Here is a 25949-nt window from a genome sequence, read left to right as displayed (position 1 = left end):
CTTCCACAAACTTCGTGAATACTTGATATGCGTGGCTTTCAATCCCTGTGGTTATAAAATCACTACCTGGCCACAAAATCTACTAAAAAGGGAAGTAAAAATAGGGCTTTAAATTTCTAGCACCACAGAATACAAGCATTTCCAATTAAATATAAAGAATTCTTTCTTGTGTGTCCACTTCAGTTAGCCAATAATATATCGCACACTCCCCTGCCCCCAGGGGGTGGGGGAGCATGTGAAGTCTAGAGGGAGTAGTCCAAGGCTCTGCCCTTTCATAGGGGTGGCCTACAACCACTGCCAAAATTCATGAAGTGGCCCCCTTACAAAAATTATTGCCCACCCCAACCTAAGAGCATGCAGCCCTTAAAGAGATGTTGTCATTTTGAAATCTAATTAAAAAAAGTCAAAACCATTTTTATGAAGAGTTGATAGTTCATGCACTGTACTGGCCTCTAAGTCCTCTTATCAATTTTTAGACTGGTTTTAGAACTGTATTTTCCTATCTTTAAAAATTCTTTTCTGTTCTACTGCTGTATGAAAGACCTAGATAAACTGCGAAAATGGACTATAGCAACACTGAAACTGATTATTCACAGCATTGTCAAAGACACGACTTTTTAAAAAATGAAAAAGCTGAGAAAAGTATTTATCTAATCACTTCCATTACCAACTTGTAACAATAGTAGGTGGAAAAAATTCACAGATGTTTGTCCTTTGAGACCCTTTAGAAAACAGCAATTACTCAATAACCAACTGTAAATGTAAGAAAGAAACATTGAACAAACTTACTTCCATTTCCTTCCCAGGTGAAAGATGACTTAGGTTGACTGATCCACCTGAATTATGAATCATCTTCACTGGACATTTAGCTTCACTTTGAACTAGTTCCTGGTACTGGTTCACTACCCTGAAATACACCACTAAAGACTTCAACACAGGATTAGAAAAAGCATTAACAATTTTGCATTATTTTTAACAACGCACTATTTCTCCTAGATGTAGATTAACCTTATTACTCTTTGCCTACTTACTACTGTTTCGCTTTTCTGAAATACAAATTGCAATTCAAAGTATAATTTAAACATCAATAAATTGATCTGCAACATAACATTATATAGAAACAATAAATAGAGACAGTTGATGCCACAATATTTTTATTTTTCTGTCAGTTTGAAAAATATAATATCTATTTGTGTAGACCAGTGGTTCTCAGACGGTTGGGTGTGAGCCTGAGTGTAATCAAAGGCAATCAGAGCTGTTGTAAGGCACTGAAAATCCCATTATACTCTAATGCACAGAAAATTTTCTCCAGCACTCCCATGATATTCTTACCCCTTAAACTCAAGTATTCTATCAGCTATTTGGAATACAAGTAAGATTATACAGGCTCATCTTTGTTAGATTCTGCACTCCTTCTTTTATAATAAGTGCAAAGAGGTTGTAAAATTTTTGTATGTTGAATTAGGAGTTGCCATCCTGAAAAAGTTGAGAAACATCAGCTGCAGAAATCCACTGAGTATGTGAGACGTCTACTTAATATTTCATAATGAACCACAGCAAATAACCATAAACTTCCTATAACTAAAATGTATACTGTAGTCCTGAATTACAAATGGCAGGCTACCTAAAAGTTGGCTGTAATTGCCTCTCGATCAGGGCACCTCTACATTTTTCTGCACGGTCCCTGGTACTGGTGATCACCGTTCCCAGCCACTGGAAACGGTGGGAAATGGCATGGACCAGGATACCTCCTTCCTGCAGCTCCCATTGGCAGGGGTAGGGACAACTATTTTTTCTCTTGCTCTAGCTAGGAGTCATAGAATACCTTGCATAATGCCAAATCAATATTACCTGAATAAATTTTTTTTCGCTGATTTATTGAAGAAGTTTTACACTAAAGTTCAAAAGAACAACTCTACAGAAATACCCAATAGCAAATTTACTCGTACAATGTCTCAAGACCAAAATCTTCTTTTGAATGTTCTCACCAGACTATCACTGAAGGCACCAAAAGGCACCAAAAGTGCACCAAAAGGCATAATATGGTCCTCAGAATTTAGGAGAAAATTGGACAGTTATGTATAATTACTCTCCCCATAGTCCCTTCCTATAAATATAACGAGCAAGAGATGCTACATTTCTACTCTTGTTGCAGTTCTCGAGTATTTCTATTTAATAGCCATGTGACATCTGTCCAGGCCATTACTTCCTTGGTAACAAAGGTCAGGTACATTATGGCTGAAAGGAACAAACTCATGCTGTAAAAATAAGAAACAACTTACCTTTCAGCATCAGTCTTGGAGCCAATAAGGAATCTAAAATGTAAAACATAAAACAATGCGGTTATTATCGTTGGAATTCAAAAGCACTCCTCGAAGATCACAATTCTGAAAAAACAGCAAAGAAACCACTCTTTTTTGGAATAGGACTCAATGCTCCCAAATAATTGACAAGAATAATTAAGAATTAAGCCTTACTTGGTGAGATGGAGACTGCTGAAAGAATGAAACTCTAATCTTGCTTCATAATCACTAATCTACCAGGGTATGTCTACACTACTCCGCTAGTTCGAACTACCAGGGTAATGTAGGCATACCGCAATTGTAAATGAAGCCCGGGATTTGAATTTCCTGGGCTTCATTTGCATAAGCGGGGCACCGCCATTTTAAAATCCCTGCTCGTTCGAACCCCGTGCCGCGTGGCTACACGCGGCACGAACTAGGTAGTTCGAACTAGGCTTCCTAGTTCGAACTACTGTTACTCCTCATTCCACGAGGAGTAACGGTAGTTCGAACTAGGAAGCCTAGTTCGAACTACCTAGTTCGTGCCGCGTGTAGCCACGCGGCACGGGGTTCGAACGAGCGGGGATTTTAAAATGGCGGTGCCCCGCTTATGCAAATGAAGCCCGGGAAATTCAAATCCCGGGCTTCATTTGCAATTGCGGTATGCCTACATTACCCCGCTAGTTCGAACTAGCGGGGTAGTGTAGACATACCCCCATATATTTGAGAGAATTTGTGTGTGCATGTATGTCTCTTTGTGAATCTGTTTATTCAAGAACTCCTAAATGGTAAGAGCTAAGACCACCAAATTTAGTGCGCAGCTTCCTGTGTTGCCTGGAATGCAACTATTTCTCATAAAATGGAGAAAGAATGGTCTGCTAGCAGGGGCAGTTATACTGTATTATGACCACAGAGGAGCAGCAAGGGGCCAGAAATGGGGTCCGAGACAGCTATAACCCCATTGTGACAGCAGGGTGCTGGGGAGGAGCAAGGGATGGCTATCTACTGAAAGAGTTTGTCTGTGTGTCTGTCTGTCCCCCAGCAAGGGACATGCACCCGTCCTCTGGCTGTGTCTGCTGAAGCTATAGAAGCCACAGACAGGCATTTCTCACCTGGCCCCAAGCTGCTGCAGTAAGAGAGGGCTGTGGTTGTCCTCTCTCCCTGGGGAAAGTTGCTAGCGGGCCTGCAATGCTTTATTTACCTAAGGAGCCTGTCACCACAGAGCTTCGCAGCTCCCATTGGCTCTGGTTCACTGTTTCCAGCCAAAGGGAGCCACGGAGCTAATAGAAGCGAGAGACTCTATGGATACAAACCCTTTAGGTAGTGCTGTGGGCCTGCTAGCGGTTATCCCAAAGTGGACCTGTGGCCCACTTTGAGGAACACTGCTCTTGTACAGTATATTTAGAGGGACACAATCATGGTTGACAAGGATTTAGGGTTTTATTGTGATACCATCCCTTTAAGAGTGAATCTACACCAATATAAAATGCAAAATACCAATTGCACAGTCATACAATCAGGAAGTGGTAGTCTGTTACAGTTTCTATGCTATTAAAAGTAGCATTTCATATTCTTTGTATTAAGTACCATGGCATTATACATTTGGTTTAATATTTAGTAAATAAATGTAATAATTTGCTCATAGAAGGGAATAAAAAAAGAAAGACCTCCAGCAATAAGATATTAAGAAAGACGGATTCAGTTTGAAATAAATATATTTTAAAAACAGAACATGAAATCTGTTTCACTAATGTCATTTTAATGTAATGCCCATGCCCCTTAAAGGAAATTTTCTGGTCCAATTCAGACCAATTTAGGATATTAGGATGGAAATTATAAACAATAAAAGTCGAGGATTACAGATCTCCCAGGCTTTTCCCAATAATCTACTACTACTTCTCTCTCTGTACAATTTTCCTGGGAAACATGACCAATCTAAAGATTCTTCTGGCTCATGCAGATTCATGATGTGGAGGGGATTTCGCATGTAATTGAAGTTTAATTTGGGTGTATGTCAAGAAACACTGAAGAACAATATGTTAAAAGGAATGTTATCCTGATTTCTCTCATTATTTAACTTTCCCAATCATGTTTTTTCACAAGAGGTAACACTATATATATATATATATATATATATATATATATATATTGTTTGTAATTCACTACGTATGTTTTATTTAATCCATTCAGATTTTAAATTTGCAATAGTCTCATGGATTCAAAAAGCAAACTACTAAATAGGTGATTTTTTTTTAATCCCTCATAAAATGGAGAAAGAATGGTCTGACTCTTGAGGCTGAAATTTTCAAATAGAGCCAAAGAAACTTAGGGAACCAAATACCAATAAGTTCTTAAAACTGTACATCTGGACTGGCATTTTCAAAGGAGTCAGTTTCAATCAAAAACTCCCTTAAGTACCTTTGAAAATCCCAGTTCCTGTGCACAACCTTAAGTGACTTTTTAAGATTAGTATAGAACTCTAGAAAATAAATAGGCAAATATCAAGAAAAGTGTTAAAAATAACTAAAACTTAGCAATATGAAATGGTTAAAATTCAAAAGCAATAGAGCATGATTAAACACTAGGTAACATTACAAAATAGTGGCAGTTAATAAAACCTGATCACGCTAACTGGTTTGTACAAGCGGGCAGATCCTTGTATCCCATGGAAATCATTGGAAGTCTGAGCAGGTGCAGGGTCAAGCATCCAGAACACCTTGCAAGACTGGGGCCTAAAATAAGAACTAACAATGAATTAGGGATATTAAGGACTTGGGGCCAGTGCAAATGCTTATCAGATGGTCGACAGGATAGTCAATTATCGCTTCCCCCACTCCTTGCTGCCTCTATCAAATAGATAGAGGCAGGAAGGATGGGGGGGACGACCCAGGCTCCATGTGGTGCTGCAGCTTTGAAACGGAGTCCCCAGCTGACCTTGGGCTCCGTGCAGCGCTGCCCCTTTGAAACACCGTGATGGCATTTCAAGGGGGCAGAGCCGCGCAGAGTATGGGATCAGCTGTGTGGTGCTGCCCCTTTGAAACTCTGCCGCAGCATTTCAAAGTGGCAGCCCACATGTAGCCCAGGGTCAGCTGGGGACTCCCCAGCTGATCCCGGGCTTCATGCGGCGCTGCCCCTTTGAAACACGCAGTGCCGCTCTATCGATTAATTGAATACTCAATGCAAAAATAAGTCAGTACTTACAAAAAGTACACAGTACTTAACATCTTTACAATGAATAGATAAACGGACAGCTGTAGACTGCTATATATAGTCTCTATATTTTTTAAAAACAGAATTAACATCATATGTATCAGTTATCATATTTGTTTGTGTTATATCTTTCCCCCAATCTTTGTTTTTTTGTCTTTTTGGATTGTAAATTCTTAGGATAAAAGATTGTGTCCCTTCCTAAATGTTTCTATGGTGCCAGTCACATTTTCAGCACTACCATAATATACAGATTTAAAACAGTAACACCCTTGGAAACATGTCATGGGAATATCTTCAATTGTCCCTCCAAATTGAGATTTTGTTACAGTATAACTTTAATGTGGGAATATATAAGATTCTTGTGGTTGTATCTGATCATTACACAATTTGCTGCTTTACTTTTTAAGATGACAATGGCACATGTGGGGTTAGATATTTCTAAATTCCTGAAATGAAATCTAGTTTTCTAATGTAAGTAGGTACATTTGACAGCTTGACTTACACAGGTAAACACTCCTGGGTTTATCTCAATTATCACATAACTAGAAGATTTACCTGGCATTGCTCGGGCCTTTAACTCAATTTTAGTTTTTCTGCATTTAAATCATTGCTCTGAGATGGAGCAAGAGATGAGGGATTCAGTATGCAGACTTCCTCAGGGAGAGAGGACTACCCCAGCCCTCTCTCACCGCAGCAGCTTGGGGCCAGGCAAGAAGTGCTTCTAGCTGTAGCGGACACAGCCATGGCAGGGGTACAAGTCCTCCAGGTGGGGCAGGTCCAAGCTTGTCTGTCCTCTGCACTCCTCAGTCAGAGAGAAGAATGCAGCAAACTGTGTATTTTCCCCTCACTCACTGATGAAGGGAACAGCCAGCAATGCTCCTATACAAATGGGGGGAGGGGAATACTTCAGTCCCCGCAATCTTCCCTAAAGGGTGCCTGAGGAGGTGGGAGGCTCAAGACTGGGAAGTCTTGTACAGAATTGGGGCCAATCCCCTTCACCTGCTTTGTGATTCTGTGTCTTTTCTGTATGGTCTTATGAGAAGCAATACCATTTGAGGCACATCCCATTTCCCTGGCACAACCAAACCTTTACCTTGCTTTAAGTTACGATAAGAGGAAGCTGTCTCCTGAATTTGATGGTCCTAGCTCTTACCATTTGGGAGGAGTTCTTGAACAAATAGGCAGACACATGCACAGGCAGATGCACAGACACAGGTATAGACAGATTCTCTCAGATATATAGTAAATAAACTTTTTAAATTAGTAAACAGTGAAGTGACAAAGTGAGGCAGCAAAATTTGCAGATAATACTAAACAGCTCAAGATAGTTAAGACCACAGCAGTCTGTGAAGAGCTTCAAAAAACTCTCACAAAACTATGTGACTGGGCAACAAAATGGCAAATGAAATTTAATGTTGGTAAATGTAAAGTAATGCACATTGGAAAAAATAACCTCAACCATACATACAATATGATGAAAACTAATTTAGCTACAACTACTCAAGAGAGAGATCTTGGAGTCATTGTGGATAGTTCTCTGAAAACATCTACAGGCAGTCCCCGAGTTACGCGGATCCGACTTATGTCGGATCCGCAGTTACAAACGGGGCCCGTCTCCCTGGTCTCCAGCAGACCAGGGAGAGGAAGCAAAGTGGCAGAGCACGCGGGCAGCGGACAGCCGAGACGCGTCTGGGCTGTCCACTGCCCGCATGCTCTGCGGCTTTGCTCCCCGTCTCCCTGGTCTGCAGGCCAGGAAGAAGGGGAGCAAAGCAGAGCAAAGCCGCGGAGCCCGAGGGCAGCAGGACAGCCACGGCGCGTCTGGGCTGTCCCGCTGCCCCCGTGCTCCGCGGCTTTGCTCCGGACGCCTGTGGTACAGCAGCTGGGGCACTGCCGGTTGGTCCCGTAGCGCCGCTCTGGGCGCTACTGGACCAACCCGGCAGCACCCCAGCTGCTCTGCCCCAGGCGTCCTGATTCAGCCACTGCTGGTCAGTTTCAGCAGCGAATGAATCAGGACGCCTGGGGCAGAGCAGCTTGGGTGTTGCTGGGTTGGTTCAGTAGCGCCAAGGAGCGGCGGCGCTACTGGACCAACCCAGCAGCACCCCAGCTTCTCTGCCCCAGGCGTGCCCAAGTCAGCCGCTGCTGAAACTGACCAGTGGCTGACTACAGGAAGCCCCTACCCTGGGCTTCCTGGAATCAGCTGCTGATCAGTTTCAGCAGCAGCTGACTTGGGGATGCCTGGGGTTCTTAAGTTGAATCTGTATGTAAGTCAGAACTGGTGTCCAGATTCAGCCGCTGTTAAAACTGATCAGTTTCAGCAGCGGCTGAATCTGGACGCCAGTTCCGACTTACATACAGATTCAACTTAAGAACAAACCTACAGTCCCTATCTTGTACGTAACCCGGGGACTGCCTGTACTCAATGTGCAGTGACAGTCAAAAAAAGCAAACAAGATGTTAGGATCTTTAAAAAAGAGATAGAGAATAAGACAGAGAATATCTAATTGCCTCTATATAAAACCATGGTTCACCCACATCTTGAATACTGCATACAGATGTAGTCACCTCATCTCAAAATAGATATTTTGGCACTGGAAAAGGTTCAGAAAAGGGCAGCAAAAATTATTAAGAGTTTGGAATGGGTCCTATATGAAGAGAGATTAAAAAGACTTGGACTTTTCAGCTTAGAAAAGAGGAGACTAAGGGGGAATATGATAGAGGTCTATAAAATCATGACTGGTGTGGAAAAAGTGAATTAGGAAAAGTTATTTATTTGTTCCCATAACATAAGAACTAGGGGTCACCAAATGAAATTATTAGGTAGCAGGTTTAAAACAAACAAAAGGAAGTGTTTCTTCACATAGTGCATGGTTGGAATGTGGAACTCCTTGCCAAAGGAGGTTGTGAAGACCAGGACTTTAACAGGGTTCAAGAAAGAACTAGATAAATTCATGGAGGTTAGGTCCATCAATGGCTATTAGCCAGGATAGATAGGAATGGTGTCCCTAACCTCTGTCAAAGGCTGGGAATGGGTGACAGGATTGAAGATTCCCTGTTCTGTTCACTCCTTCTGGGGCATGTAGCGTTGGCCACTGTCAGAAGACAGGACACTGGGCTAGATGGACCTCTGCTCTGACCCAGTATGGCTGTCCTTATATTCTAAATACGCATGCTACTTACTGTGATGGAGTTACTGGGCTGTCATTCTCCTCACTGCCTTTGAATGTCTGTATTTTACCATAATACAGTGGATTACCGAGAGATTGAAAAATGGTCAGTTTTGTTTTCTGAAGCTGATTACCAACTTCACATTCAAACACATAATCATCTCTCATCTCCTGAAAGACAGAATGACAATATATACTGAATCTTTTCAAAAACAATTCAACAGAAAAGGTTGATCAATATATGTTAGAAGTCTACAAAATACAAATTGCAATTAACACAATCTAGTAACCCCTAAATGTCACTCTGTTCAGTGGGAATGGAAAATGATTTCCAGAAGAAATTCACTAATAGAATGGGAGAGATAAACAAGTTACTTAAAAATAAGAAATACAGAGGACCCTTAATTATTTATGATAGATTCTGGAAGTACAGAGAGAAGAAACGCAACTAAAAAGATATATACACAAGGTGGGTGAGGGAATATCTTTTATTAGACCAATGGTAAATTTGTTATTTCGCACACCTTGTTTCTGATATCCTGGGGCAAACATAGCTACAATATTGCCAGCATCTAAAAGTAGTTATATATACACACAACACAGAACAATAGTTGAATAGTATGCCATAAGAAAAGTTTACAGCCAAGTTGTTAGTTTTTGGTAACATGAAGTAACCTGCAAGGACAAAAAGATGGAAGCAGATGACAAAGAAGGCACAATGTGTCAACTGTTCCAGTATGAAGAGTCCATAGACAGATTTCTAATTACTGTAAGCATTTTCTTTTGTATTAGAGAACAGCCCTGTGTACAAACTGGCCCCTGTCATCCTGACTAACCTTATAATTCTATGACCCGCTCCTTTCCAGAATCTATTGCAAGAATTATTACTGTAGAAGGTCTCCTGACTCACCCATCACATGAGGATTAAAAACAAAACAAAGGTTTGTTGAAACAAAGAAATAAAGGAATAAAAGAAACAAAGAAAAGACCACTTCCTGTAAATTATTCCATTTTTGTAATCACAGTAGTAGCAGCATGCTGCCCAAGAATTTCAAGCAGATTCCGAGTGTCCTGCTATTATACAGAGAAATTACAGCACACCGGCTAGCTAATGTGGTAGGCAGTGTGGGCAAAGCCAAAATTCCATTGTATTATGCTCACACTACAACTGAGGCTAAAGATTGAAATTTAAGAGTAAATTATTTTTACTATTTTGTATGCCAATGAATAATAAATTCTACAAGAACAACAAGAAGTCCTGTGGCACCTTATAGACTAACAGATTTACTGGAGCATAAGCTTTCGTGGGCAAAGACCCACTTTGTCAGATGCAAGTGGGTCTTTGCCCACGAAAGTTTATGCTCCAATATATCTGTTAGTCTATAAGGTGCCACAGGACTTCTCATTGTTCTTGCAGATTCTGACTAACACGGCTACCTCTCTGATACTTAATACATTCTAGATATTCTTTTAGCTTGATAATCATCCCAATGCACCAATGTGTAAAATTACACTTCCCCATGACAATCTCCCTTCCAAACTTTTATAAAAGACTAGATTATAGAAAAAACAATGTTCTTTATAATCCTATTGAAAGAAGCATCATCTTGACTAACGGGAGAAAAGGTTGGCCAAAAGTCTAAATTACTTACATGTGCTGGCCAGACAGTAGGTTGAGAGTCATCAGGTTTGATAGACTTTTCCACTTTGGCATATTTTTCCACCTTAAAAGAAAAAGCAGGTGTCAGAATATAAAGCAGTTGAAAAAAGTGTAGAGATGACAATGATTTTATACATATGTTACTTTGTTCTAATGCTTTTAGTGAAGAATTCTCATAATCTTTAAACTTTAAATAGATTTAGCAGAGACTTATCTAGCCATGAAAAATCTACTGGCTAACAGTGTGGCTCATATTGTGCTATCCTGTCACACAGAGTGAAGCAACTGCATTCTAGCAGCTGTTCACAAAGGCTCTGTGCCGAAGCCCAGCACCATGTCCCAGAAAGGGCCATCATAACTCACTACTTTCCTAGTAATCTTCCTGCTCGATACACAAAATGTTGTGTAAATACAAACTGCAATTAGCACAATCTAGTAGTCCCTACAAGTCACTGCTCAGCAGGAATGCAAAATGATTTCCAGAAGAAAGAAGTTAAATTTTTACTGGCCTAAATGTGGTTAGAAACAACTTGAACTTACATCAATTTCAGAAGGTACCGTCAAGTAGCAAGGATTCTGTTTCCACATATCTACACACTGAAAGATGGGAGGGAAATACAAAACAATGTGAATATCTGTATACTAATGATTAAGAATAAAGAAACAATGTTGGCTCGCATAACTTGCAATGGACTTACATTCCCAGCTTTAGAAATTTTGAGGTCATACTGCTGTGTTCCTTTCCTTTCCTTTCTTTTCTGTAAGTAGTCAAGTAGTCGGAGCTGAGGTGGAGTTGGATAATGTGCCACATCCTGTTGCCGATTCAGAGAGGACCTGGAGTATCTCTTGAAACACCTAACACATATTGAGAAATGTGCTTGTAAAACAACAAACTGAAACTTATTAACACGTGTGCTAATACACGCAGGAAAAGGCCATTTTCATTGTAACTAAAAGATGTGCTGTGCAATATGCTTTTTTAAAATTTTTATCTTGGAATAAAAATTATGATGGAAGAATTTTGTGAATAACAGCAATTAAAATACTAACAAAAATTTAAAATAAAACAGAATATTGTCCAGATTTAATTCATCTTGCTAAAACTTTGTGCTACTGATATTATTCACAAAAAGTTAAAATACTATTAAAAATATGGTAGCTTTGCCACTCTTTAGCCCAAACAAGATCCTTAGCCCTGTTAGAATTATACCTACAGTTGTAGTCACGAAGACTACTTGCAATAATGCTGAAGCTATCTTTAGCTAATCTGTGTACTCCTAAGCATCTACTATCTATTTTTATACCTATTTTTGTTAATTTTAACAGACTGTTTATATATTTTACATATTACTGAGCATGTATATATATTTCTTAGTATAATTAACAGGAACCATTCCAGGCTACTGTAAAATAGTAGTGAACATAACTATACACAAAAATGAAGCTATTCTAACAGATTGTATAGTAGACTGGCACCACACTGCTCTTAAAGTCATTCAGACGCTAATCCTCCAAACAATTACACCCATGCTTAACTTAGTTTCACCAGCTATTCACAATTGAGCTTATGCATAAATGTTTACAGAATCAAGACCTTCTGCATGACACTGACGATTTAAGTTTGTTGAACCATTTAAGCAACAGAAAACATATTAATTTTGCTGGATTTTATCCTGTTATATAGTTGAATATTTTGTAATTTATGCATTAAGGTCAGGCCATGAAAACAAGTTCCCATATTCTTAAAGTAAAAGCTGTGAAATATTATCCTTGAGCACTATAGCCTTGAATTCATTTTTTTGGGCAAAGTAGTACAAGGATGGTTTAGAATGAAGCATTTTTTAACGCCATACACTCATATTTAACATTGTTCACAGCTGCCGTCTGCTTCTGCTGTGAATATTTTGATTATACTTGCCACAGCAAAAACAAGGACATGACCATAAGAGAACAATACAATTTGTATTCACTCAATATGGTACTATAAGAAAATAATTAATGTACATATATTTTATGTATACACATATTACATACACATTATAAGTTTAATATATTAACAGCTGAATTTAATATAATCCATAGCTCAACAGACCTTTAAACATTTCCTATTTAGAAGAAATTGTAGAAGCATTACACAGAACAAGTACTAAATAAGACTTTCAAAGCTTGCTTAATTTAAATGAATTTAACACTGGTCATGAACATATAACAAATTAGTGTATGGTTTGTTTATTTTTTCTTTAAAGTAATCTGTAAAATTCTGAGCAGGTTTATATTATGTCCTGACATATGACAGACTAATTATTACCGTTTCATTGAGCGAGTGTTCATCTTCTGCTTGTTATAGAGGAGTCTGTTTGTTGTGCAGGTTACTGCTATTGAAGGATCCAGACACAAAGGCTCTGCTGTAGCCAAGATAAGCTGGCTCTCAAGTAGAAGTTTGTCTTCCTACAATATATGCAAATTTTAATTATGTAAAAAATTGGAAATTTTATATATCTTTACAGGCTTTTATTTCATGCTACTCATCATGGTATCTGAATATGTGTGTATATATGTATGCATGCACAAGCATGTACTACTTGCTAACCCAGCAAAATATATTTTTATTGTTTAGGAATCATTACGCTCATTTTAGGTTGAGAATTTTTTTAATTTTTTTTTTATAGCAAAAAGCTCCCTGAAAACCCTACTACTGAGGAGTACTTTTTCTTTTTTACACACACATACACAATAAACAAATCAGTTGTCAATGACGTATCTTGATGAGGTGGCTAAGTTTCTATTTTAACACAACTGATGTATATAAGACACAAGATACTGGTTGAGGCAAACAACTTGAATATGTCTGTGCTGCTCAGCAGATGTATTTGCCACTAGTGAGGACTGTTGCATGAAATCAACTAAAATTACATCATCTTAGTTAGTTTCACTCTGCTATCAGTACCAGTGGGAAAGTGCTTTTAAGAAGGAGAGTTGTACAGAGTTAGAGTCCTTCTTTAGATGCCATCCTGGGCCAACATGATCAAGATGATGGAGGGTAAGGAGGGATGACTAATTAGATTATCTCTAATGTTTTCATCCTATATAATAGAACATTAAGTGCTGAGCATCTTCAAAATTTCAACACCTATTATCTTCACTGGGAGTTGAAGGTGTTCAGTGGTTTTCAAGATCACGCTGCTAGTGAGCTATTTTGGCATGTCTCTTCAACATCAAACAGATTCCTGGCCACTCTAAAATAATCCAATTATCTGTACAATGTCCTATTAATATAGGTTGCAAAATTGCTTTGCTTTATCCTTTATATCATTGCAAGGTTTACATTTACATGGAAACTTACCTGTGTCCATTTGTGGTTGTCACTTGTTATGGAATGCACATCACAAATTAAAGTCTGAAAAAAACAGGCACATTTTGGTTACTTTTCAAATAAATACTATAACTGTAATATATTTGTATATAAAAACCATTTAATTTGCTGTATCTCTTACCTGCATTGTTGGACGCAGAAGAACATGCTTGCTTTGGTACGTTGGAGATTTCATATTACCAGACTGTCTGTAGTCGCGTATTTCTGCTATGACACACCCACAATGAAAAATATTAACCTGTTTGAATCAAATAAAAATATTTCTGTAAATATACATTTACAGAATTCTTGGATCCACCTTTGTAATTATACACACACTCACATATACTATAAAAACAATAGAATGGGTGGATCCTGAGACTATTATGGACTTAGCCATTGTCATTGAAAACCTTTTGGCACTTATGCAATGATTTTATAGCTAATTGTGACTTCCTGCCATGTTTTCACTCTGTAATTATATATACTCCAGCCAGACATGAAGCCAAATTTATCCCTAGCACAGGATGCTGTCCTTTCTGCTGAACTCAGTGAGAGTGGTGCAGTTGTTTCTGCTTGCATAATATGGTCCCTGGTGCTGTGCTTGTTATTACTATGGCTAAACCAGTAAAAAACACTAAACCATTAGGTCAGTGGTTCTCCAATTGTGGGTCAGGACCACAAAGTGGGCAGCAACTACATTTTAATGGAGTTGCCAAGTCTGTCTTAAACTTGTAAGGGCTCAGAGCCAAAGCTGAAGCCCAAGCCCCACCACTTGGCTATAGCAGTGGGTGGTGGGGCTCAGATTACAGGTGTTCTGCTTTAGGTTGAAGCCCTTGGGCTTCAGTTTTGGCCCCTCAAGGTGGTGGAGCTTGGACAATGGTCCCCTGGCCTTGCCCTTCAGGGGTCAGGGAGACTTGGACTTTGGTTACCCACTCCTTGGGTCATGCAGTAATTTTTGTTGTCAGAAAAGGATCACGGTACAATGATGTTTGAGAATTCCTGTACTAGGCATTGTCAAGTGCAGTGATCTCTAGTACACACCCAAATAAATGCAATACCCAAGCTCCAAAACAGCATAATAACATTAAGATAAAAAAACATGACTACTTACATTTATGAAATTCCAATCTCAAACATTTAGCTCAAGTGCACTTTTCTGGAGCATAACAATCACAGGGGCTTCTCATTTTAGACTAAACAATGGCAAAAAACCCAACATGTGGATGAATGTGTTTGTTTTGGATGCTAACAAGATATTTTATTCTGAACACTAAACAAATTATGAGCTTAATGCTTCAAACTGCTCACTGAAGGTGCGCAGAAGCATCTACAGAGAGTACTTTGTCCAATCAGAGTATGATTAAAAGAATAACCCTTAATTGCAAAGAATTTCATACCTGAGATTTTTCTAAAAGATCAACCAAAATAGGTGGCAGCTCCTCTGCATCCAAATATTCAAGGAGTTCACCTTCCTCATAAGGCAGTCGAATGGTCTCAGAATCTGAATACAAAGAATTCAATGCTTTATCTATTGCTTCTCAGTACAGCTTCAAAAGTCAAATGTTAGAAATAAAGCATGTCAAAAAGAAAAAGAGGGGCTGCTGAAAAATATCCCAAATCCTAATTTTCTTTGAATAATATTTATTTTCATCCTTTTGATTGTATTTCTTAGCATTTAATATTGGCTTTATCCTGCTTTATTGCAGTAAATGGCAAAACTTTATGAGAGCACAATTTGGCCCCAAAATGGCTTCTCTATAAACCTAAAATATAGGGGGAATAGGAAATCTGTCTCTTTCAATATCAACAATAAATGATAGTAATGATTTAAAAAACCTAGTGAAAACAGTCCTAAAGCATTATTAATCCCTAATCCTGCAAACAGGCACGTTTAACTTCAGGCATTTAAGTAATCCCATTGGCTTCAATGAGACTACTCACATACTGAAAGTTAACTAGGTGAATAAGTATCTGCAGGATCGAGGGCCATGTTTCAACAATAACACAATCCCTATACAAACAAACTAAATTTCCTATTTGTTGTAGGAAGCGCAGAATGCTGTTTTCCAAATCTCTCATCTGGTATTTGCCTTGAACTGACATACACAACACAATATACTAAAGAAATTGCTATTTTTAAGAAGTCACCTTGAAATTGTCTATTTTTTTAATTGACTGTTACCATAGAAATGTATATGTAAATCTCTCTTTGTTTTCCTAAAGGAAGCCCTACATATGATTAATATTCCAGAGTTTCTGTTCCTGACTACCAGGTACAAAACAGCTTTAGTTGAGCCTACATTTTCATAAGTGACTCATGATTTTGGATACTGCAGTTTTGAGTACCCAACTAGACAAAATTTAAAAGGACTCGATTGTCATGAAATGCTAAAAATAAGGACATTTAACTTTGTCTAATCAGGCAAATAAAATCACTGGTCACTTCTGAAAATGTTCCTCTTTAATTATAAGCACTGTGGCTAGTATCACTTATTTCCCATTTTAAGACCCTTTTTAGTTGCTTATAATTTTACTACATTTAATCACATGAGCTGCAATTTCCTATATTTTGTGTCTGCCTAAGGCTGATTTTTCCTAGAAAGTTTTTTTTTTTTTTTTTTAAAGGCTCATTTGCTTCCAAGGGAAAAATTAGGGAAGATTAGGTAAAAACCAGTTGTTTCGCCTACGTTAAAAAAAAACTCTTACAACTGTTTTATTGAGAATCTCTAGTGCCTATGTACTTTCAAGCAGGGACTTGAAATTTGGCAGGAGCACTGCTTTTTGCTGTCCCCCTAGAAAAGCTTCCAAATTTAGCCAAACACTCAGTAAAGACCTAGTAGAATTTGGCAGTTTAATGCTCTTAAGAGTTCATCTTGACTGGGCATTTTCCAGCCCATGGATACATGGGCTGAAATCTTCCCCACCACCGCTGCATGCAACTGATATGGGCCACTATAGCATGCAGCACAGACAGAAAGCAGACAAGTCTTTCCAGTGCCCTCAGTGCTTGCCCATCTGGCATTCTGGCAGCATGTAGGAAGCAACTTAACTTGAGACCAGAGATGATGAGCTGGACCTGAACATGGAGGAACAATGGACAGAATAGATCAGGACAAGCTGCCCAGGTGTAGGAGGAAGATTAAGATGAGGAACCTAGAAAGGAAAGTGCCTGAGACTGGATGAGGTGCTGGGGATAGCAGAGACTGGGTCTGATCAAAGAACTCTGGAGAAGACTATGACTTGAATAGGGAGGCTGGGCCTGACTAAGCAAAGAGACTTAGAAATACTGGGCCAAGAAGACTGGCAGGGGATGAAGGACTGAGACAGGCTGGATATAAGTGTTATGGGCCACACTCCCATGTAAAAGGATGAATTTGTCTCTAGACAAATGTCATATACAGAACCAGACTACTCAAAAGGCTAAAGCATGCTAATTTAGCATTTATTTATATGAACATCATCCATGATCAGGTGGTTGGACATTTTTAGTTCAAGAACAGAATTGTACAGAAGCTTGCTTTAGAAAAGAAACAAGCACCAAATACAAGCAGCCAGCATGGCTCATAACGACTAGTTAGTGTTTGTAAAGCACACTGAACATAAGAAGTGTTAAACAGCAGGAATATTACCTGATCCATTTTTTCCCCTGAGCATCAGCGAATAACCCTCATTCCCTGGATAGAGATTCACAACCAAACATGACAATGTCTCCTGCATAACCAGCTTCTCAAGTAAGTTCACATTTCGCCTCAGCTTCTGCTTTAAAAGTAAAGTGTGCTCATGAAAATAATCAATAAAAATCAAGTAAGGAATAATATGTTATTTGCTAAAACAAATGAATCAATCAGGAAGTAAAATTATTAGAGAATGCTAAACAGCACAGTGTCAAAATATAGAGTTTAAAAAGCCCAACATGTAATATAAATACACAATAGGGTACATTCATTAAGTAATGTAAACTTAAAAAAAGCAAGACTTAAGAAAAATCACTCAGTTGGGTCTTTTTAATCCTTTTCATTCCTAGGTCCACAGTTAATATGGTTATAATCTAAGAATACCCCCTATGCTATCATCCCACAAAACCTACTCTGTACATATATTTTATAAATGGTAAATTTAACCAAACAGAATTTTTTGACCAAACAATAAAGCAGACCTTCTGAAATTCTTTTCACAGCAAAAATTTACTTCCAGATTTACAGTATGACTGTAGAATCTAAAAAGCTGTCCTAGTTGCTTTGCGTTTCCTAGATTTGCAGAAATCTGATCCAAGTGCCACAATAACTTTTACAATTATTTGTAAGGAGAGTCCTGTTCACTAACAACAGTTTTGGTCTGAATGACCTATTTCCCCTCTTCCTCATCCTATGCCCACTTACACTTTCAGCTATTCAAAATCCTTGGCAATAAGAGTATTAGTTTTTAAGCCTGAGATTTCACATGTTTATATTTCTATCTTTGTTTCATGGTTGAAGACTAAACTTGGGTGAAGGTGCTGCTTAAATGAAATGTGTCACACCTAGGCAGTTTTGCTGCTGGTTTCTCCTCCAAGGACCAAACACATCAGCTGTGGGAGAATGAAGAAAAAACAGACAAACCCTATCAATTTGCTACCACTTTTGATAGGGGAAGCATTTCTGAGGGGAAAGGAAAAATAGACTGAACAAGGAGTGCTGCTGTTAAGGCACAAGGCAATTTTAACAGGCAACAAGAAGAATGGGGTAAAAACCTGTGGATCTCACCTGGCTTACCCTGGGTTGACTGCCAGGAACCTTTCCTATGCCTCTCAAGCTCATAAATGGCAGCAACCATTTCATGTTCCCCCATCTAATACACTTGAGACATGCAGGCAACAACAGAGGAACAGATGCAAAAGCATAATGCTTCTGCTGCATGGGAAAGAGACAGGGAAGAAACCAGCTTCTGCTAATAGTGCCAGACTAGGCTGCTCAAGAGATCAGACTTTTCCCCTGGGGCACTGGAGATCCAACCATCCAGCAATGCAAACCTTTTTATCTACCAGACTCACATGATATCCCAGTTCCAAGTAGAAACAGCAGACTACACATATACTGCTTCCACAGAAGTTCACTGCTTACAGGATTGGGGGTGAGACTGCTTGCTATACCTTCAGCTGAGTTGAGGTATTCCTTGGGGAATTTTGTACTACTGCGTGTGTGCAGAATGAATAAGCCCCTTCTCCCATTCATTCCTTCTTTCCTTCTTTCTTTCTGTGCAGAAAAGCTTCTGGTGGAATGTTATTGTCGTTACACCTTTTGCCCATCAGAGGATGCTATGGCACTAGAATACAGTTGCAGATCCCAGCAGAAAATAACTTCTGAAGTTTCACCTTTTGCCCACCAGAGGGTGAAATGGTGCTAGAATGCAGCAGTCAATTGCCTTGAAGAGAAAAAGGGTAAGGAAAAGAAAAAGCCTGCAGAGCCTTCTTCACAGTCCATGTGGGACCAAATCAGGAGACAAAAGGATTCGGGGAAATAGACAGCATGCGGCTGTGGAGAGTCAGACAGGGGCTCATAAGGGCTAGTAGGGAAGGGCAGACTGGCATAAGGGCTGAAAGATGTTGAGCAGCGGTGCGCAACCCGTGGCTGCCTTCCTGGGAGGTCGCAGCGCTTGGATCTGGCCAGCCGCTTTTTCTAGCTTCTCGGCTCAGCATTCGACGTATATGCGGCAGGGGCGGGTGGAGTGGCAGGAGAGTGGCCCGACAATTAAAGGAGCCACTTTTTTTTTTGCGCCAGCAAATTTGGCGACCCCCATGGGGTTTGCGAATGAAAAAAGGTTGTGCACCACTGGTGTAGGGGATTGGAAAGGGAGTGCAGGCCTGCATAGGGACAGGGATGTGCTAGGGCACAGAGACATACAGGGACAGTGGCAGATGTGCCTGACTGTATGGGAGAGGCTACAGATCAGCCACAATCTGCATGGAGGTAGCTCCCTAACAGTCTCTCCCTGTCCTCCCTCCTCAAAAAACCCATTCCATATCTTTCCCGCCTATACCTGACAAACCTCCAAATTCACACTCAGGCTCCTTCCCAGCAATTACTTCCCTCTCCCTCAGCTCCTTTGTTACCCCTGACTCTCCCAAACCTTTTCAATGCTTTGGAGGGGTGCAGGAAATACAGTTCTATATTGTACTTCAAATGAACGTTTACTTACAGCTCTGTATTAACATGACCAATAAAGAATCTATTTGTCAAAAAACATTTTTTGTTCTATGCATTGTTACAACCATACTAGCTGCAAATAACCAAAAATAACGGAGACTAGTATGATTAGATTGTGCTGTTTTGACAAATATGCAGAACTGGAATATACTGTGTGCAGAATTTCTAATTTCTGGCATAGAATTCTACCAGGAGTTTGTCCTATCGAGGCAACCAAATGGTACACAGTTTGTGTGCTTGAGAGGAAGATCTTAAAAAATAACAAATAGTCCTACAGCACCTTATAGACTAAGGGTGTGTCCAGAGAACAGGGTTTTGTCGACAAAAGTGAACATAATGTCGACAGAACTCAGCAGTTTTGTCGACGCTGGTAAACCTCATTTTCTGTTGAGTTCTGTCGACAGAAGGTGTTATTGCCTGTAGGGTTGCGTCTAGACTACAGGGTTTTGTCAACAAAGCAGCTTGCTTTGTCGACAGAACTGAACGTGTCTAGACACTCTATGTCGACAGAAGTTTTGTCGACAGTATCTGTCGACAAAACTTCCGTCGACAAAACCCTGTAGTCTAGACGTACCCTAAGAAAAACGTAAATGGTATCATGAGCTTTCGTAGGCAAAACTAAATTCTTCTGATGAATGGAGTTAAGGGGTCCAGGTTGCAAAATTAATAGCAGAGAAAGAGAGGGGAGGGGGACAGAAAGAGAAGGAAAAAATTGTTAAAGTGTCCATGCCAAATGAAGCACATAGAGTGGGTTCTATGTACTCAAGGGGCAGGGCCCAAACAGGAAGGGGCAGGGCTGCCCCACCCCATAATTGGTCTGAGGGTGGGGGAGCCCCTTTGCCTCCCCTTCCCACTAGGTACCCATGCCCTGGAAGAGGCTTGGCACACTCCCCTACCCCCAGGCAATCAGGGTCTGGGGGTGGGAGAGCGCGGGAAACCAACCCCCAGCCTGTGAGGAGCATGGGGCACTTTGAAGTGCCACAGGATCCTCACAGGAGGCTTCACACAGCTCCCCAGCCCCCTAGGCCCTGATTGGCCTGGGGTGGGGGAGTGTGCAAAGCCTCCTCTGCTCCCCCCCACCCACGGCACTTCAAAGCACCACATACTTCTAGTAGGGCGGTAGGAGGCATCACATGCTCCCCCAGGTCCTAATTGGCTTGGGAGCAGCAGGGCCTCTGTGGGCCAGATCCACCCGCTTGGCGGTCCAGATCCGGCCCACAGAGGCTCTTTTGCCCACCTCTGTTGTAGAGACTATCCAGTTTGGCCAATACACATAGAAGAGGGGCATGCCTTACACCTGATGGCATGTATCACATTGGTGGATGTTCAGTTATATGAGACTCTGATGTGGTGGTTTATGTGGTTAAGTTCTATGATGATGTCACTAATACAGATGCATGGACAGAGCTGGCACTGGAGTTGATTGCAGGGGTAGGTTCCTGGATGAGTATGAGGGAGGTGGGCTATGTAGTTGCTGAAAATAATTTGTTTGAGGTTAGGGGATTATCTGTAGGCGAGGACTGGCCTGTTCCCCAAGGCATGTGAGAGTGAGGGATTTAGGAAGATATAACAGATCCCCAGTCTCAACCCCACCCATTTACCTAGCTCATGCAGTGTTTTCCTCACATGTAGTACTTCATCTAAAAAACAAACAAAGCTTCCCACAATCACAGCCACAGAGAGTCAGGCCAATGATCCATCTAGCTCAGTATCAAGGCTCGGATTGTGAATCAGCCTCTTCCTTGGGGAGGACTTCCTATCAAATGTTGATTTTATTTTCAATAAAATATTGGTATTGGATAATTATGTTCCTTTCATTCCTGGTAATCCAATAGCACAAGATTTTCAGTCAGATGGCTAGGTATTTTAACTTGAGAGCTCTCAAATTCTTCAGGATTAAATTTAGGAATAAAGTATTTGCTGTTGTTTAAACAGATATCAATAGGAAATGAATTTCAGATAATTGGTTTTTATAATAAACACCCACCTTACAGTGTTTTATATATTATCACAGTGATCTAACATGCTCATAGATATACAATGTCTCCATCTCTGTGTTACGGGAACAGAATTATGACAGTTTCTAATTCTAGTCTGGTGTGTAAATACCAGAGATATTCATCTAGTCAGAGGCACTATTTTATGCTAAGAATGTGCAAGTAAATAATTTCATCAACTGACCACTTCTGACAATTACTAAATGCAGGCAGACTCAGATACATTTCAGAAGCATATCCAACTGTCCCACTAATAAAGGAAAACAAAGATCTATATTTTTAAGGAAGGGAGTTGTCCCTTCCTTAACGAGTACAATTATAATGGCAATTTCATTGTAATTCTAATTTAATTCTGCTAGCCTCACGCAACTGTATGTGATTGACACATTTTTATTTTTTCTAAATATATTGCCAGTAAGCAGCTGTTCAGTTACATTGCTTATTTTTTTCAGCCTTCCTGAGGCTAAAATAATAATATATTGACATCAGGTTATTCATTCTGGATTGAACTATTTAAATCAACTTTTGAAGTGTAAAATGAGTGAGTTTGCCATATGAATTGGCACTAGGAAGTACAAGATCTCAGAACCAGTTCCAGTAAAAACAATGTCTCCGTTGAGCTGGCTGTTAAGAGTGCTGGCTCAGGACTGGTCCTCGTGAGCCTGCTGGCTGTTGCTAGGATAGGAGAGCCAGATTTGGGGGTTATGGGCATCATTATGCTCGGTCCAAATGTCAGGGGCCAGTTACAGCATTAAGCAAGAGGTAAAGAGTTGCTTTTTCTCCCTCCCCTGTCTACTGCTGGGGCCCAATAACTACCACATACTGTAAAGTATAACTATCCTTTCTCTGTCTCAAACGAGATCTAGGAGAAGCAGTGTTTATAACAATCCCAATATAGTTGTACAGGTCTGTTTTTTCCTATCTTTGCCTAGAGGCAGCAGTGAGGGTGAGGGAGGTGTTGGTTCTTGCATGTAACCGTGAAGGTTAACAGTGTACACTACCACATTACTAATTCAATCAAATACTTTTAGCCCATTTTATCATTTGGGGACACAGATTAATTGAACGACTGTATGTTACTGTTGTTATTCCAGACCCTAACTTAAATCATTGAAATTTACACTGTAAAAGTTTATTTTTATGACTTGTCATCTCTCCTAACATGGCTCAAATGAGTGTTTCTGGAAAAATGCTCTAGCTGTTTATTGGGTGTCTCGTTATTTGGTAGTATGCAAATACGGAAAAATGCTGCTTCCATCACTCTGAAGTAATGTTACTTTTTTTCCTGGTCTGATACTCTTAGCTTTATTGTGGCCAGTACAGTTACAGTAACTAGAAACTATTTATGAAACACCAGCAAACCCCTTCATACCAAACACAGGCAAACTTAATCACCAACATTTAAGTTTCAGTAATGGGTCTAAACATTTTCTCCCTTTCAATTTACCATATTTAGATAAGTCTTTACCTAAAGCCCAGTAAATTCATACCTGATTCTACAGGCAACAGAAATTAATAGCATTGGCTTTGCCCTGACTAGGTATGTAGTTATGCCATCCTCTGGCAACACCACAACTTTAGTCCTGTTACTCTCTCAGCCTAGGAGACTAATCTTTTTCAGTGTAAAAAAAACCTACTGCAAAGCTATACCAAGTAGTCTAGTCTGTTCCAGAGTTGATCATTATGATAAATGAGAGGGAGCTGCACTATTTTTAGCAACCTGTTTTGTAGTTATACTAATCAAAGAGATTGGTTCATCACTTTCTAACTTCATAGCAAAGGGCCTCTTAACACCATGTTATCTTCTATGCAAAAGTCCAATCACAGTGGTCTATTTGTAAACATTTCCTTGAATGTTGAAGGGCTTATTATATACAGGGTTTTGAAAGCTTTATTAATACATGTTAATCTAGAAGTCATAATACTCAGCACTTTCACGGAACTCTGAAACATCAATTATGCCTCATACAATGCCCACAAGTCTTCATGAAAGATAGAAGAAAGATAAAGGAAAGGAGGCAACTGATTTGTCTACAGTCAGACAAGACAGTAACTTTTGGATTCTCATCTTTATTTTGGATAATTTTTTTTGCGACACTACAGAAGACATTATGCAAAAGAAAAACTCATATATACACAGCTAATAAAGAACTTCACATAACTATGACATATTTAAAGACGTAAGGGCTATACTTTGACCTGTCTCCCATAACTGAAAGAAAGGAATTTATTTGCATAATTTGGACAGAAAGCAATTTATAAACCAGGTCCTTTTCCATAAGTGTTCATAATCCCAAAATTTCTCTATTTATTTTACAGTGCATCTCTGAGTCCATTTGTTCAAGAACTTCTTCTAAACAGCAAGAGCCAGGGTCACCAAAATTGCTTTGTAGCTTTCTCTTTTCCTAATTTAAAGCAAGGTCAGGGTTTGGTTGTGCTAAGACAACCAGAAGCCCCAGAAAAAGGGCAGTTTTCCAAAGGGAGGAGCTGCTTTTCCAAGGAATGCAATAGGAGAGTGGCCACTGGAGGAAGCAAGCCCACAAGGGAGAGCTATCCTGCAGTGTGTCCACTGGGGACAGTCTCCCTTGGTGGTATGTGGCCAGCAAGGTGGAGGCTCTGCCATCTTGCCTGCCAGAACACTGAGTAACTCCCTTGCCCCAAACCTTTTTTCCTCCCCTACTAGCCCTTGGCTGCATACACAGCTAGTCAGAAGGAAGAGGCCCCACGTGGGCTGGGGGAGGGTGGCCTGGAGATGGGAAAGAAAACAGGCCCCAGGCAGGCAGGCAGAAGCTGGGGGAGAGGGAGAACATATCCCTGACCCCAGCTTCCTGCATCCCTACCTCCCCCTGCCCACACACATCCCCAAAGCCTTGCCCCGATGGACCTGGGCAACACCAGTTAAATCTGCACTACACATTCAAAAAGTACTTCATTCAGGACAAGCAGTTAAAAATGTATTTCCATTTTAATTATTTGACATATTTGTTTTATTTCTTCACGTGGTGACCGATGCAATGGAGATCTGAAGTCTTCAAATAGCATTTTCCTTCCCAAAAACATGTCATTTGTGTTTCTCTGTATCTCTGGTGTCCAACATTCTACCCACTACCACATGTGTGAGTGTGGCTAGCTCGTTATAGCAATAGTGGGTACTACTATATACTACAGTGGCTACTGCTTCAGAACTGGTTGGACACCACAGGCTTCGAAGGAACTGGAGCTGCACTTAGGGATGATGGAAGCCATCTCTGTCTCACTGGCCTTGCAATGAAGAATGCTGCTTTAGGGAAGCTCTGAAGATTGTGCGACAAAGACTGTGTCTTCCTGTTACCGAAGTGTTCACTCAATCCTTGATATTACATATTTCTAATTAGGGACATATTCTGGAACACTTTTTAGAGTGGGGGTCTGCATCTCTCCCCCTTATTCTGTCCACACTCCACCCCGGCCATTCTGTTGAGCTGGGGTCAGAAGCAAGGCAGTGGCCCAGAGAGAAGGATAAGAATAAAAGGGCCGAGGCTGATGGCCCCAGGCACCTTGGGGATGGAAACTGTAAAGCCACAGGGTGCTGCAGCTTTCTTGGTAAGTAACTAAAAGCACCAAAAGTAAAGCTCAGTGGTGCATTAATGATTGATAATTACAACAGTTTAAATATTGATGTTTATTATTTTGCTGCAGATAGGCTTAGCTGGATGTTTCTGATAAGCCTCTTTGATTATCCAGAGATCTTGGGTGTACTATCCAGGAAATAATTTTACATGCATAATTTATGCAAAAATTGAATTTTTCTATTCCCTTAGGGAGAAGAGTGGGGCTTCAGGGGCGTCACAGAAATAGGCCACTTCCCTGCAGCATTACGAATGTCTGTTTACTAGGGCTACGTCTATACCGCACCCTTTTTCCGCAAAAGCTTATGCAAATGAAGTATGGAGTAGAATATCATGCTTCATTTGCACAATTAATTCATGCCTCATTTTTTCAGGAATAACAGCTCTTGCGCAAGAGAGGTTTTTTGCGCAAAAAGGAGCCGTCTACACAGGCTCTTGCACAAAAACAGCCCCTAATTAATTATGCAAATGAAGCATGGTGATATTCTACT

At 40.1% G+C, this 25949-nt stretch overlaps 1 protein-coding gene across 20 annotated transcripts in view; it reads right to left on the bottom strand.

The window, feature by feature from the left end:
* The window catches only part of SUPT20H (SPT20 homolog, SAGA complex component), a 61519-nt gene that overhangs the window by 19942 nt on the left and 15628 nt on the right, over positions 1-25949 (bottom strand). For 13 of the 20 annotated variants that reach the window (XR_012900702.2, XM_075919134.2, XM_075919142.2 and 10 more), the window contains 11 exons: positions 17301-17430; positions 15069-15172; positions 13811-13927; positions 13660-13713; positions 12625-12764; positions 11015-11171; positions 10857-10913; positions 10309-10380; positions 8670-8827; positions 2283-2315; positions 790-907 (listed from right to left, as the gene is read on the bottom strand). Coding sequence is in view for 19 of the 20 variants with exons in the window: in XM_075919134.2 (XP_075775249.2) it covers positions 790-907; positions 2283-2315; positions 8670-8827; positions 10309-10380; positions 10857-10913; positions 11015-11171; positions 12625-12764; positions 13660-13713; positions 13811-13927; positions 15069-15172; positions 17301-17430 (1140 nt within the window). In the remaining variant the exon portion in view is untranslated. The remainder of the gene's footprint in view (positions 1-789; positions 908-2282; positions 2316-8669; positions 8828-10308; positions 10381-10856; positions 10914-11014; positions 11172-12624; positions 12765-13659; positions 13714-13810; positions 13928-15068; positions 15173-17300; positions 17431-25949) is intronic. The other 7 variants (XM_075919136.2, XM_075919151.2, XM_075919152.2 and 4 more) reach the window with 1 other exon arrangement.

Source organism: Pelodiscus sinensis, chromosome 1, assembly GCF_052426305.1.
Source record: "Pelodiscus sinensis isolate ZL-2025 chromosome 1, ASM5242630v1, whole genome shotgun sequence".
Lineage (NCBI taxonomy): Eukaryota > Metazoa > Chordata > Testudines > Trionychidae > Pelodiscus > Pelodiscus sinensis.
This window is presented reverse-complemented; position numbering and strand designations above follow the sequence as displayed.